At 42.0% G+C, this 12383-nt stretch overlaps 1 protein-coding gene across 8 annotated transcripts in view; it reads left to right on the forward strand.

The window, feature by feature from the left end:
- tmem161b (transmembrane protein 161B) overlaps window positions 1–6803 on the forward strand; it is an 81692-nt gene extending 74889 nt beyond the window's left edge. For all 8 annotated transcript variants that reach the window (XM_038805323.1, XM_038805326.1, XM_038805328.1 and 5 more), the window contains 2 exons: window positions 1108–1204; window positions 4619–6803. In XM_038805323.1, the coding sequence (XP_038661251.1) occupies window positions 1108–1204; window positions 4619–4896 (375 nt within the window). In that variant the 3' untranslated portion in view covers window positions 4897–6803. The remainder of the gene's footprint in view (window positions 1–1107; window positions 1205–4618) is intronic.
- The last annotated feature ends 5580 nt before the right edge of the window (window positions 6804–12383 follow it).

The raw sequence follows: 12383 nt of genomic DNA on the forward strand, positions 1-12383 counted from the left end.
TTGATGGTATTTGCGAATTGTGACACACCAGGGAAAAACCTGGACATGGCATTTGAAAATAACTGTAGTAGTATCAAAAATTATGGAGAGCAAAAAATGGATGTTTCTGCTACATGATTAATTTGAGCATGTGCATGTAATGTTACAAATGTTCAGGGGCTGGGCTGGGATAAGTAAGCCATCTAATGATGGCTTACTTAGTTATTGCTGCAGTTTCTCTTTTTATGAGCATTCTTGGCTGGTGCTTGGTCCAGAGAGAAAGCAGTTACAAAGAGCACATAGAATTTCAGAAAAGTTTTCAAACATGTGATTGTAAAGCTTTGTACCATCAGGTGTTGCATTGAATCCTGAATAGTTTGTTGGGCACGGTATGGAACACAGGGTTAAAACTAGTGTTTAATGTTTTGAATTTATTGTGAATATTGAGAGATTAGGCAAGAGCTTGGATACATTGTATTGTACAGATATTTGGAATAGGTGCCTGTGAAATGGGTCACAGTCAGGTGCTTGTAATTCTTTCAGGAAAAAGAGAAAGACTTGCATTTATATGGTACCTTTCAGAACCTCCCGATGTCCCTGAACACATCACAGCCAGTGAAGTAATATTGAAATGTAGTGAAGTGTAGTGACTGTTCTAATGTAGGAAATTCAGCCACCTCAAACAGCAATATGCGAGAACCCGATTTTGGCTATTGATTGAGGGGTAAATATTGGCATGGGTATCATAGAACTATAGAATACCTACAGTGCAGAAGGAGGCCATTCGACCCATCAAGTCTGCACTGACCCTCCAAAAGAAAGGAAAATATCTGCAAAGATATTTGCAGATAATTGCCTGCTTTTCTTCAAAGTAACGTCATGGGTCTTTTACATCCATGTGAGAAACTATACAATACTTCACTTTACCGACCCATCGGAAAATAAGACAGTTTTATCAAATATGTAAATTGCAACACACCTAATAACATTTTAGTAAAAATGTCCTGGCTGCTTAATTTCACTTTAGCCCATTTTACAGAAATAGAATGTGAGAGACTTATCTTTTGTTTTTAAACCAAGTAGCCTACTGAAACAGATAGAGTAACTCAGTTTCTTTTCTGCTTCGAGGTTGCCCGGGTTTTCTACTACCTTTGTGTGATTGCACTGCAGTATGTGACACCTATGATCATGCTTCTTCATGCAACATTGCTTTTAAAAACTCTGGGTGAGTGCAAATTATCAGTTCATTTTCTATTCGACTGCGTTTTCTTGCATTAATCTGTGTAAAACACAGTTAAGGTACAATTCTCATGAATTTTGTTCTTATGATATTTTAGAACTTAAAAACAAAACGCACCTGTTGAGTCAAAACCGACCAGGTTTGATTCCTGATTTCAGCCAGTCATTAGTGGACTGTAGCTGGCTTCAATGCCATGCAGAAGGAACAACGCAAAACATTTATGCTTTTGTTCACAGCCTAGTGATCCCTGTTGTAAAGCATGTGTGTGTGGGCATCATAGTTTTGTTTTGAGTTTGCCAGAGATGCTTCCATGGTAAATAGCTGCCACCACTCATTATGTTAGCTTACACTATTTATTCTCCTTATTTCCCCTTTTATTTGGCCATTCTTATTTTGATCCATCGATGATGAATGGACATGCCTCTTTTTAAGGCAAGCAGCCTGTGGGCTGGATTCTCCAAAAATGGGGTTATGTCCCCACGCCAGCGTAAAAACACTGGAGTTTCACACCCCAGTTTCCTGCAAACATATAAAAGGCTATTCACTTACCTGCAGGGGGCTAGCAGGGACCCAGGGAGCTTCACGCAGCCTTGGCTGCGGATACGGACTGGTGCACTTCCGGTTCCGGGTCTGCGCATGCGCACGACGGCGGCCTCCAGCGGCCGCACTGAACGCCATGGCGGACTGTGGACCAAGACCAACAAACAAGGCCTCCTCCCCGATCGGCCGCACGCTGCCGCATTGGACCAGCCCGATTGCTGCTCCGTCCGTTCATAAGGACCCCCCCCAGTGCTCGATCGTCCTGCCCCCATTAGGGCGGCCCCGGACTGAGTCCCGACCAGCCATACCATATTAGTTCCACGCCGTCAGGAATTCGGCTGGTCGGGCGCGGTGTATCGCTGGGAGGGCCTCTGGCAATGGCCCCCCAGCCATGCGGCGTAATTCGCGGACGAGCGCTTCTCTGGGCCCTGGGGAATCGTCGTAGCGGCACCGGGCCCAATTCAGTCGGGAACGTCGATTCTCCGCCCCCGCGCCAAACGTGAGTTCGGCGCGGTGCTGCTGAGGATCCAGCCCTGTGTCTTTAATTCAAGCAGAAGAATCAAAAGGTTTATGGAGAGATCACTTGCTGGTTTAAACTGGAGCTGCAGACTTTTAGGCACCAGTGAGCAAGATGGGCTGGGACTCAGTTTGATGGATTGGCTGGGGTTGGGGGGGGGGGGGGGGGGGGGGGGGTTGCAATGAATTGGCCCAAAAGACTGTTCTCGCCCAGTAACAGGTGGCAGTTGCAACTTATCCCACTGAAATACTTTTCAGAGACCTGAAGGTTTCAGTTTTGATTCTGGCAGCACAGTAGAAAGATCTAGCTAACTCTCTCCAGAAGTCTGTAGTGAGGGCTGTCCCTCTCCAGAAAGCCTGTGGGCCTTGTATTCCTGAAATTGCAGAGACCTGAAGACAAACCACAAACTGACAGCAAAGTTTGATGAGAAATAAAGTGCTTCTCCAGGAACGTTGTGAGTACTGTATGTCTAAACCACAGAGAAGACCATTACAGGCAGCAAGCCAAATATTTTAATCTGCGCGCTTACTGTGAAGGAAGTATGCTAGAAAAATGTCATCAGAAACAAAGGCTCTTTTTCTTTTCATTTAATGATTTTTACCCCTTTCCACCCCTCTGTGTCTGTCTGTCTTGTGTGTGTGTGTGATAGAGGGGCAAGTTAAAGTGAGAGTTAGGTATTAGTTAATTGTTATCCAACTGTGTATTTTATTTTAGTTCTTCTTAGAAATAAACAGTCATTGTGTTTGCATTTACAAACTAGGTGGCTAATTATTGGGAAGACTCAGGCCGATGACTTTGGGTATTTTTATAAGAATTATTGGTTAATTCACTTGTATTGTGTTTCTGGGATGAGTGGGGCTGGGATTGACCGCGCACTAGCCCAGGGTATCGTAACAGACATAAAGAATTGCCATTTGAGCAGGCTACTAAAGGGCTGCCAGCATCCATACCTTGGTAGTCCATTAAATTGGCACCTTCCAAGATAAATGAAAATTGGGCAGCAGAGGGAGGGATTGGGGAGCAGAGGGATTGGTTCTGCTGGAGGCTATCCTGTCCAGTTAAAACATGTTTTGTTTGAAGCTAGGTGCATCAATATGGAAAAGTTGCATGCAAAGCAATTGCTACTATTTCTTTATTTAATGAGCAATGTGAAAAAGATTAGCTCTCGGAAAACTTTTTTAAAAAATTGGGCAAGACACTTAAAGAATATTTGCTCCATTGTTACTGAGAATTGAGGGTGCCCTCTGTTGGCTGGTTTCATGTCCAATTCCTGTGACTGCAATTATTTTTCATCTTAGGAGTTCTATTTCCAGTTCATAATTTTGCTGCCTTTCTGTGTGACGTTTGATTTGTTGAAATGCAAGTAACACAATTCAAATCCTGAGACTGATGATAAAATGGACTTCTACTGCAACCGTATTGCATGTTTTATTAATCTCAGTGAATCCAGGAACCAATGGAATTTTGTGAATTCTGTTTTTTGTTTGTATATTTCCAGGTTCAATTTAAAGAAGAAAGAACGGTGCAAGAGTTTTAATTTTGTAAGGAAAGGGAAAATTGGACAAGCATAAGGGAACATAATGGCTACAGCGCATGGGGAGGGAGCTAGTGACAACAGCACATTGAGGGAGGGTACTGTTGGCAGCACACAGGTGGGGACTGCAGCCACAATGGAAAGAGAGAGGCCAGCAGAATCGAGGCACGTGGAAGGGGCAACAGGGCACAGAGAAGGAGTCGCCGGTATCAGAGCTTGGAGAGGGTTGCAGCATGAAAGATCATGTAGAGAAATGGGAGCAACAGGGGCAACACAACTCTGATGGATTGGGTACTGGCTTTAGAGGAGAAAGAGGCTGTGGTCATGGAGAGGGGGTTGTAGTTTGTAGTTGAAACGAACACTATGTCAACTTTTAAGTATAGGTTGGATGGATGATTTCAGAAAAAGAGACTAAAATGTTATGGAAAAGGTGGACATGTGCAATTTGAACTGCTGCTTGCTTGTAGGATTGATTTGGGCTAATGTCTCCATGTTATAATTCCTATTTAACCCTCTATATGTTTTGAATTGAAACATATGAGTGGTTCATTGTTGGAGCATTCAATGCCGAAGTAGCGGAGTCTCCCTTTTCAATCAAACGGTGACATTGTTGAATCTTGGCCTACCTGTCACTCAAATCCATTTGTCGGAATTGACAGTTTTAGTCCATGGTGAATGACTTAGAAATGTATTTGATTTGCATTGCTGGGATAGTACCCCTTCCTCCCCGTTCTTGTTGAAATGTCCTTTTTCATAGGTTAAGAAACTGATTAACAAACTGGTGTTTCATTTATCTTTCTTGAAATAGGTAACCATTCCTGGGGTGTCCTCTCAGAATCTTCCCATGTGTCTCCTACGGAGATTGCTGAAACCTCCAATTCCGTCAACTCGGCTATCCTTGGAGCTAATGAAAACAAAAAGCTAACAGTTACACAAATAACTATTGCACTGGGTGGTCTTCAGAATGTTTTCACTCCGTTACTTTTACGAGGTCTGCTCTCTTTTCTCATTTGGTGGATTGCAGCTTGCCTGTTTTCCACAAGTCTTTTTGGTCTTTTCTATCATCAGTACCTGACAGTCGCATAAGTGACTCGCATAATAAAGCTGGACTTCAAAATACTCATCTAGATTTGAACCTAAAATCAAAGCCACATCTTTGAGGTTAGAACAAAAGGAAAACTTTAAACCATTGTGAAAACAGCATATCGCTAAAATACAGAGCACAAATCAACCTGCTCATTTCAAATGCTTCCTCTGGTTCTCAGGATGAATAAATGTTTTAACAATTTGAAAACTAAAAGCAGGGATGATGTCATGTTTCTAATACCATAGATGGGTCATTTATCACTGGTCTTTGATGGAACTTTGGGATTACTGGAGGTTATCAACAAAAGATAATTTGCCCTAATTGGTTGGTAAACCAGCAGGCCAGAAGTAATGGTATGACCATGAATAGGATTAAACTTTGATAGTCTGAAATCCCCATTTCCGCTTAAATTTGCATTTGCTGTGAAATTACAGCTCATCTGATTTAAGTGGTGAAAATTTAGCAAAGGACTAGAAATGCAACATAAATCTTTGGAATTAACTTTATAAAATGCCAGTCTGGCTAATGTACAGTTTAATTTGAATCTCACCATTTGTGTTGCACCTCAGTTTTTCCCATCCTGCAGTAACTGGGTGCTGTTTCTTCATTGCAGAAGCATAGTTATTGAGAAAATGGGAAAGGGAACCATTTCCTTGCCCTTTCTTATCTTCACTCCCCAAGTGTATATGGGGCCTTATTTTGTCAGTTCCAAAGCCATGGGATTTTTGAATATAACATTGAGGAATGACTTTTAAATAGTTGTAAATTTTATGCTAATGGTGAACAAATCTAGTTTGAGCAACAAAAAAATTATATTCACAGATTCCTTAATAGAAACTGAGCCGTAAGTTAAAATGAGTTGTGTTTATCCTTTTGTTAGGCAATCCAGCATTTTTCACTGTGAAGAAGTCTTTGCAGTTGGAATTTAAATGTAACTACTGTATATTACAGTAAAGGTTAAATATTTCAGACTTTTAAAGGAGCACATTTATTTGAAGTTGTGGCTGTTGCTATAAGAGAGCTTGATTTATTGCTTGATGTGAGGCATTAGGTGGGTGATTTTTTTTTTAATTAAAAAAAATATTGTTTTTGTATTGTCCAAAAAGTACTGTAGAACTCTGATGATCTGACTGTCTGAGTACAGGAAGCATGTGTTTATAAAGCAAGTCAACTATGTCTGCTTTAAGTGAAAAGATTATGGTCCCCAATTCTTACATAACACACTCAAATCTAGTGAATCATCATGTCCTGTTCGTGATTTTTCTTTTTGTTGATGTTACAGAATCTTAACTTCTCTTAAGATATAATCTGTTACTGAATTCTGATTTTCATTTTAGACAGTCATCATATTACAAATGAAATGTTTAATGCACATCAACACCAATAATAAAGATTTTAGACAATGCCTTGCAGTTATAACACTTTTAAAATACCAAAACAGCTCAAAGGACTTTACCAGACGATCGGATGATATTAAGCAGCAAGTAGGAGAAAAGTCTTTTGAGCAATTTCACATGATAAAGGCTAATGTGATTAAAACATTTTCCATAAGCATTTTTAACAGTGAACCGGCAACATTTCCATTGCGATTTTAACATTTTAGGGATGCTGAACAATGAAAAGAGAAGACAATAGATAATTTTGAATTTCTTTAAAGCTATTTAAATATGTTTTAATAATCAATAGTCTATAAAAGCTAATGATTGCACTATTCCCCCCCACCCCTTTTATGTTGAATTTCAATATTTGGTATACAAAAAATTAACATGTTAGAAAATGCGTGAGAAAATGTAAAGTGCCAAGCAGCTTTTCTCTTTTTTTTGTTATATTTTATTTACCTTGTATATTTATTGCAATGCAGCATCTGTTCTTGTGGACCAATTAAAGGCTATGAGTTCAGTTAAAATGTGTAAGTTTACATTTTATACACAATTTATAGAAATGCTGCATGTGGTTAAATAGTCCTTAGGCTAGAAATTTTAATCCAGTTTGCTAAGGACATGCTAATGAGGAATTCATTTCAAGCTTCCGATAATCCTATTGGATTTTGCCATTTATAGTACAAATTGTTATAGCATCTTTGAACAATTCCGTTTAAGACACATCATAATCTGGTCAAAAAGTACAGAATGTTGTTCTATCCCTATTTTCTGATGAGTCTTTTGATACATCAGCTACCCATTTTAAACGATGCTTGCTTTGAACAGCAAGTTTAACTTTGCATCTAAATTTATATATATGAAGCACATTTACAGCAGATGCCAATTAAACTTACCAGGTAATAAAATTCAGCGAATAGAATGAAGTGCCAAAAACCAAATATTAAGGTCATCTGCTTGTCTCTTGTGAGACCTGCTTGCTTGTTAAACTTCTAATATCTAATTGTAATAGCTGCTACAATGGTGCCAGTTAACTCAGTTAGCTAGACAGCTAGCATGTGGATCCAGTAATGCCTACACCACTGGGCTTAATCCCCATTCTGGCTGAGATAGACTTGGGGCTTGTCTCCTCGCTGTACCTGTAGGGACAAAATTGTGTCGCTTTGTTGTGGTTCCACGAATAATCACCATGAACCTGCCTTTGTGTAGAGAACCAGAGAAGAAGAATAACCATTACACTGTATATGGTTCTTCTCCTAAGCATATAGTATAGGTCCTGTCATCTTCCTTGTTTATTCTAATAACATCCTCCTCTACGAATATGACTGCTTTACTGACCTCATGGTCGGGATGATGCAAAATCCCAGCCAAACGTTGACGTCGGTGTAAACACCGGAGTGGTGTACGCCGGCATCAATGGGCCTCCTGGGCCAGCAATTCACCGGTCTTCAGGGGGCTAGCACGGCGCCGGAGTGCTGCGCACTGCTCCAGCGCCGAAAGACGGCCCTCCATGCCGGTGCAGGTCTGCACATGCGTGTGGTTGCCGTCTCCGCACCGGTGCGGAGCAACATGTCGGGGTCCTTACAGCGGGCTGCGCGGAAGGAGGTAGGCCCCCTCCAGATCGTGGTCGATCGGTAGCCCCGATTGCGGACCTAGACCCCGTGGAGCCCCCCCCCACCAGGACGTCCACACGGTCGCGAGTCCGACCTCCCACCGGGTGGTACCAGGTTGGAACCACACCGGTGAAACTCGGTGGGTGTTCGGCCGGTCGCCCGCGGAGAATCGCCGCTGGGGCCTATCTCAGTGGCCCCCGACATCGGAGCAGCGTGGCGGGAATTTCCCATATCCCTGGCGATTCACCGACCCGGCGCAGGCTCAGAGAATCCCGCCCCATAGGTTTGGAGGAGATATCAAGTTTGGAGAAGGTATAGTCATGTTCTTGGAATTGTTGCCAGACTTGAAATCAAAATTGTCAAAAAATCTGAATCGGCCTTTAAATGGTTTAATTGTTTGTCATGACAGATTGATCTCTGTAAGCAAAATTATTTAGTTATTTATCAGTGTCTGTTCCACATTATAATGCAGAAAGGTAAGACAGATGTAATAATTTTATTGCATTATTGGAAAAATAGTGAATAATTGTTAACCCACTGGTCCTTCTTTCAAAAGCTATGATGTGGAGATGCCGGCGTTGGGCTGAGGTGAGCACAGTAAGAAGTCTTACAACACCAGGTAAAGTCCAACAGGTTTGTTTCGAATCACTAGCTTTCGGAGCACTGCTCCTTCACCTGAGGAAGGAGCAGTGCTCCGAAAGCTAGTGATTCAAAACAACCCTGTTAGACTTTAACCTGGTGTTGTAAGACTTCTTACAAAAGCTATGGACACGTTGTGGTTTGCTGCAGCTCATCTGGTCTGTTTATGAATTATTCAATGTTAGCTGAAGTCAACCATTGTCAGAATACTGTCGGAGAGCTTCAGGGTTGGGTAAAGTAAAACAAAGCAATTGGTTCCAAAACTTAATGCAAGACACTCCTACCCTCAAATCAAGATAATTTTAGTAATTATTAGTAAAGTACCTTGCACAGTGTGACTGCGCAAAGGCGAAATTCCATTTGTATGGTTATAGATCTGAAGTGGAATTACTAAGATAAGGTGACATGAAGTTTCTGAAGAGTATGAAGGAATCAAAATCTAATGGTACATAAACACTTGAGTTTCAGAATCAAAATTTGACCCATCATAGAGATGTCAGTGAAGTCAAAATTTGGGAGAGCATTTGAAAATTTATAATTCTGATTCATAGTCCTGAAGTTGGCATATCAAACAGTAGTATATAATTGGGTAATCTGTGCCACATGGTTAAACATCCACAGCCAACAGTAATTGTCTGAAGCCTTTCTAAACATGTATGTTTAGTTAGTGCGATATTGCACTCCAAGGACTTTGTTGCCATTTCTCTTTAATAAATCACTTTATTGATCTGAAGCAAACAGCACATTTCCTTTCTGGTGCATATGCGGGTGGCTGTTATTTGGTGCAATAAGATATATGTTGCAGTAAAACTAGTGTAAATTGGTCACATTATGGACTATACTAAATTGGTTACTTAAGACAGATGTTCCTTGAACCTAGGAAATATGTTTTGGATTTTCACTCTTAAATCGAACCAAGATGATGCCTGTAAATATTAATTTTATTTAATGTGGGTTCTTCATTCAATTTACTTATTTTATAGTGGAAACAATATTCCCTTTTAAAATTGAGTTGTGTGTGCCCTTTTTTGTATGCATGTAGCCCCTTTTAAATTAATTTCCGCAATGTCATTCTCAGAACAAGGCCTGCTGTGTCGCTGTGCAGCTCAGTGGTAACATCGAGAGTATGCAGTTGTCATGGCTAGTAATCCAGAGGCCTGAACTAGTAATTCAGAGAGTATAAATTCAAATCCTATCATTTTAATTCAACTTTTTAAAAAAATCAAACCTAGAAAGAAAAGTGTCCATAAAATTGCAGAATTTTTGTAAAAACTCAACAGGTTCACTGATATCCGTTTAAGGAAAGAAAACAAGCATCTTTATCTGGCAACTCCAGTCTTACACCCAATGTGATTTATTCTTAACTTGCAAGCCGCTCGGTATTATCAGACTATTATAAAGAAAACCGCTATGGTTCAGGAAGTTGCACCACCACCACCTAGCAAATCATAGACGACGAGTGCTGGCCTTGTCATCACTGTCCACATCACAAGAATTAATATGTGATTTAAATACACTCGCAACACTACATTCTGTCACATTTTGGATGCTCGTCAGGTACTAGGCCACAGTAACACTATTACATGGGCTAAAATTCATTGTTATTTTCTTGGTTGTAATACCTTGCTTTGCTACCTGTTCTATTCTAAATTCCAATTTGGGATATTCTTTACAGGAGAATTCTGTATGCTTAAAATTGTACTTTCTGTTTACCCATAGGGTATGATCATTTAATTATATGTATATATATTTCTATGTCTTTTTGATTCTCGTAGTTTTGTAATAAATATTCTATGTGAGGATGATCCCTAATATTACCATTTTATAATGCAGCTTTCCTATTGCAGAATTTGGCAAAAAAGATTATCCATTCATTCTCAGTTTCTAGTAAAGGCTGTCAATAGCAGAGATGCACAAATCGAACAATAGCATGATAATTCCACATTCATAGTCTCGCAAGTTTAAACATAAGGTTTGGCTGTATTTTTAATAAACAAACCTATTGACTTCCGGTGGCGGCTATGAAGGAGTAAGTCTCGCATTTGGTGGCTCCTGCTCTGGTTGGACTTTTGGACCTTTTCCCCCGATTTTCTACCGGACTTGAATTGTAAAATTGATGACAGAGGCAATTGTGTACTGAATTCCCACATCGGTGCATGGAGAGAAGGACTAGAAGTGCTCGTAAAGGCAGAAACAGAAAGACAGAGAAGGCTTGGGCTGAAGCTGCAGCAGGAGACAGCATGGCGGAGGACTGGACCTCTGATTTGTTGACCCAGTGGTCAACAGAGCAGCTGATGCAAGTTATTCAGGCTTTGCTAAGCAGAAACGGGACTGCTTGGACCTGATAAAAGAGTCAATTGAGCGACTGGAGCTTAGATTGGATTCCCAAGCTCGGGCAATCCAGAAGGTAGAGAAAGCGCTGGCTGAGCAGGAAGAACATCAAACTGCGGTGGAGTTGGAGGTGGGGATGCTGAGACCAGCAGAAGAAGCTCCTGGAGAAGATAGAGGACCTAGAGAATAGGTCCCGCCGGCAGAACTTGAGAATCGTTGGGCTCCCGGAGGGGTCCGAAGGAACGGACGCTGGTGCATACATCTCAGACATGTTTGAGAAGCTGCTGGGGGATGGGGCATTCTCACGGCCATTAGAGGTGGACAGGGCTCACAGAGCACTCGCGAGGAAGCCGTGAATGGGAGACACCCCCCCCCCCCCCCCCCCCGAGGGCAATGGTGGTGAGATTCTACAGGTACTTGGATAAGGAGCGACTTCAGTGGGCAAAGCAGACACAGAGCTGTAAGTGGGACAACAGTATCCTACGGGTTTACCAAGACCTGAGTGTGGAGTTGGCCAGGAGATGAGCGGGCTTCAACCAGATTAGGTCGATCCTTTTTAAGAAAAAGGTGAAGTTCGGAATGTTGTATCCGGCCCGTCTCTGGGTCACGCACGAGGAACAGCACTTTTATTTCAAGTCACCTGAGGATGCACTGGACATCGCGAAAAGGAAAGGACTGGTGGTGGACTGAGAACTTTTGAACTTTGCTGCAATGTTCTTGTTTTTTTTTTGTTTTTGTTTTTCTGTTTTTTTTTAAAGTTTCTCGGTTTTCGTTTTGTGGAAGCTGTTTGTAATGCCTTTTGCATTGATTTGGGACCAGTGGTAGAGCTGAATGAGTTATGGTTTTCATTTGCACTGTTGGGGAATGGAGGTGTGCCTGTTTAGATCTTGGTGATTTTCTGTCGGGCAATTGTGTGGGGATTGTTTGATGTTGGAGTATGTTTGCATGAGAGGGGGGGAGGGAACAATAGGTTGGCGACTATCCGGCGCCAGGGATTGGGGCCACCAAGCTAGCTGGGCGGGTTAACTCACTGAAGCGCAGTGGGGGATGTGCATATGTTTGGTTTATTGAAGGGGTTGGGTTACAGAATGTTACTGGGAGGGGGGATGGGGGTTAAATGTTCTGTTGACGAGGGAGGGACTTGGGCTAAGGGACAGAAAGTAGGTTGGGGGGCGGAGGCTGCCTTGGGCAGACCGGTGGAGGCACGGAGCATGGGCTGGAGGCGGGCCCAAAAAAGGGGATGGCTGATTGGTGAAGGGGGGGGGGGAATGAGCCCCCCAACTAGGCTGATCACCTGGAATGTTCGAGGGTTAAATGGGCCGGTCAAGAGGGCACGTGTGTTTGCGCATCTTAGGGGACTGAAGGTGGATGTGGTAATATTGCAGGAGATGCACCTTAGTAACTGACCAGATTAGATTGAGGAAAGGTTGGGTCAGTCAGGTCTTTCACTCGGAACTAGACTCAAAGACTAGAGGGGTCGCAATCCTGATCAATAAGCGGGTGGTGTTTGAGGCCGGTAAAATA

This window comes from Scyliorhinus canicula, chromosome 8 (assembly GCF_902713615.1).
Source record: "Scyliorhinus canicula chromosome 8, sScyCan1.1, whole genome shotgun sequence".
NCBI classification, from domain to species: domain Eukaryota; kingdom Metazoa; phylum Chordata; class Chondrichthyes; order Carcharhiniformes; family Scyliorhinidae; genus Scyliorhinus; species Scyliorhinus canicula.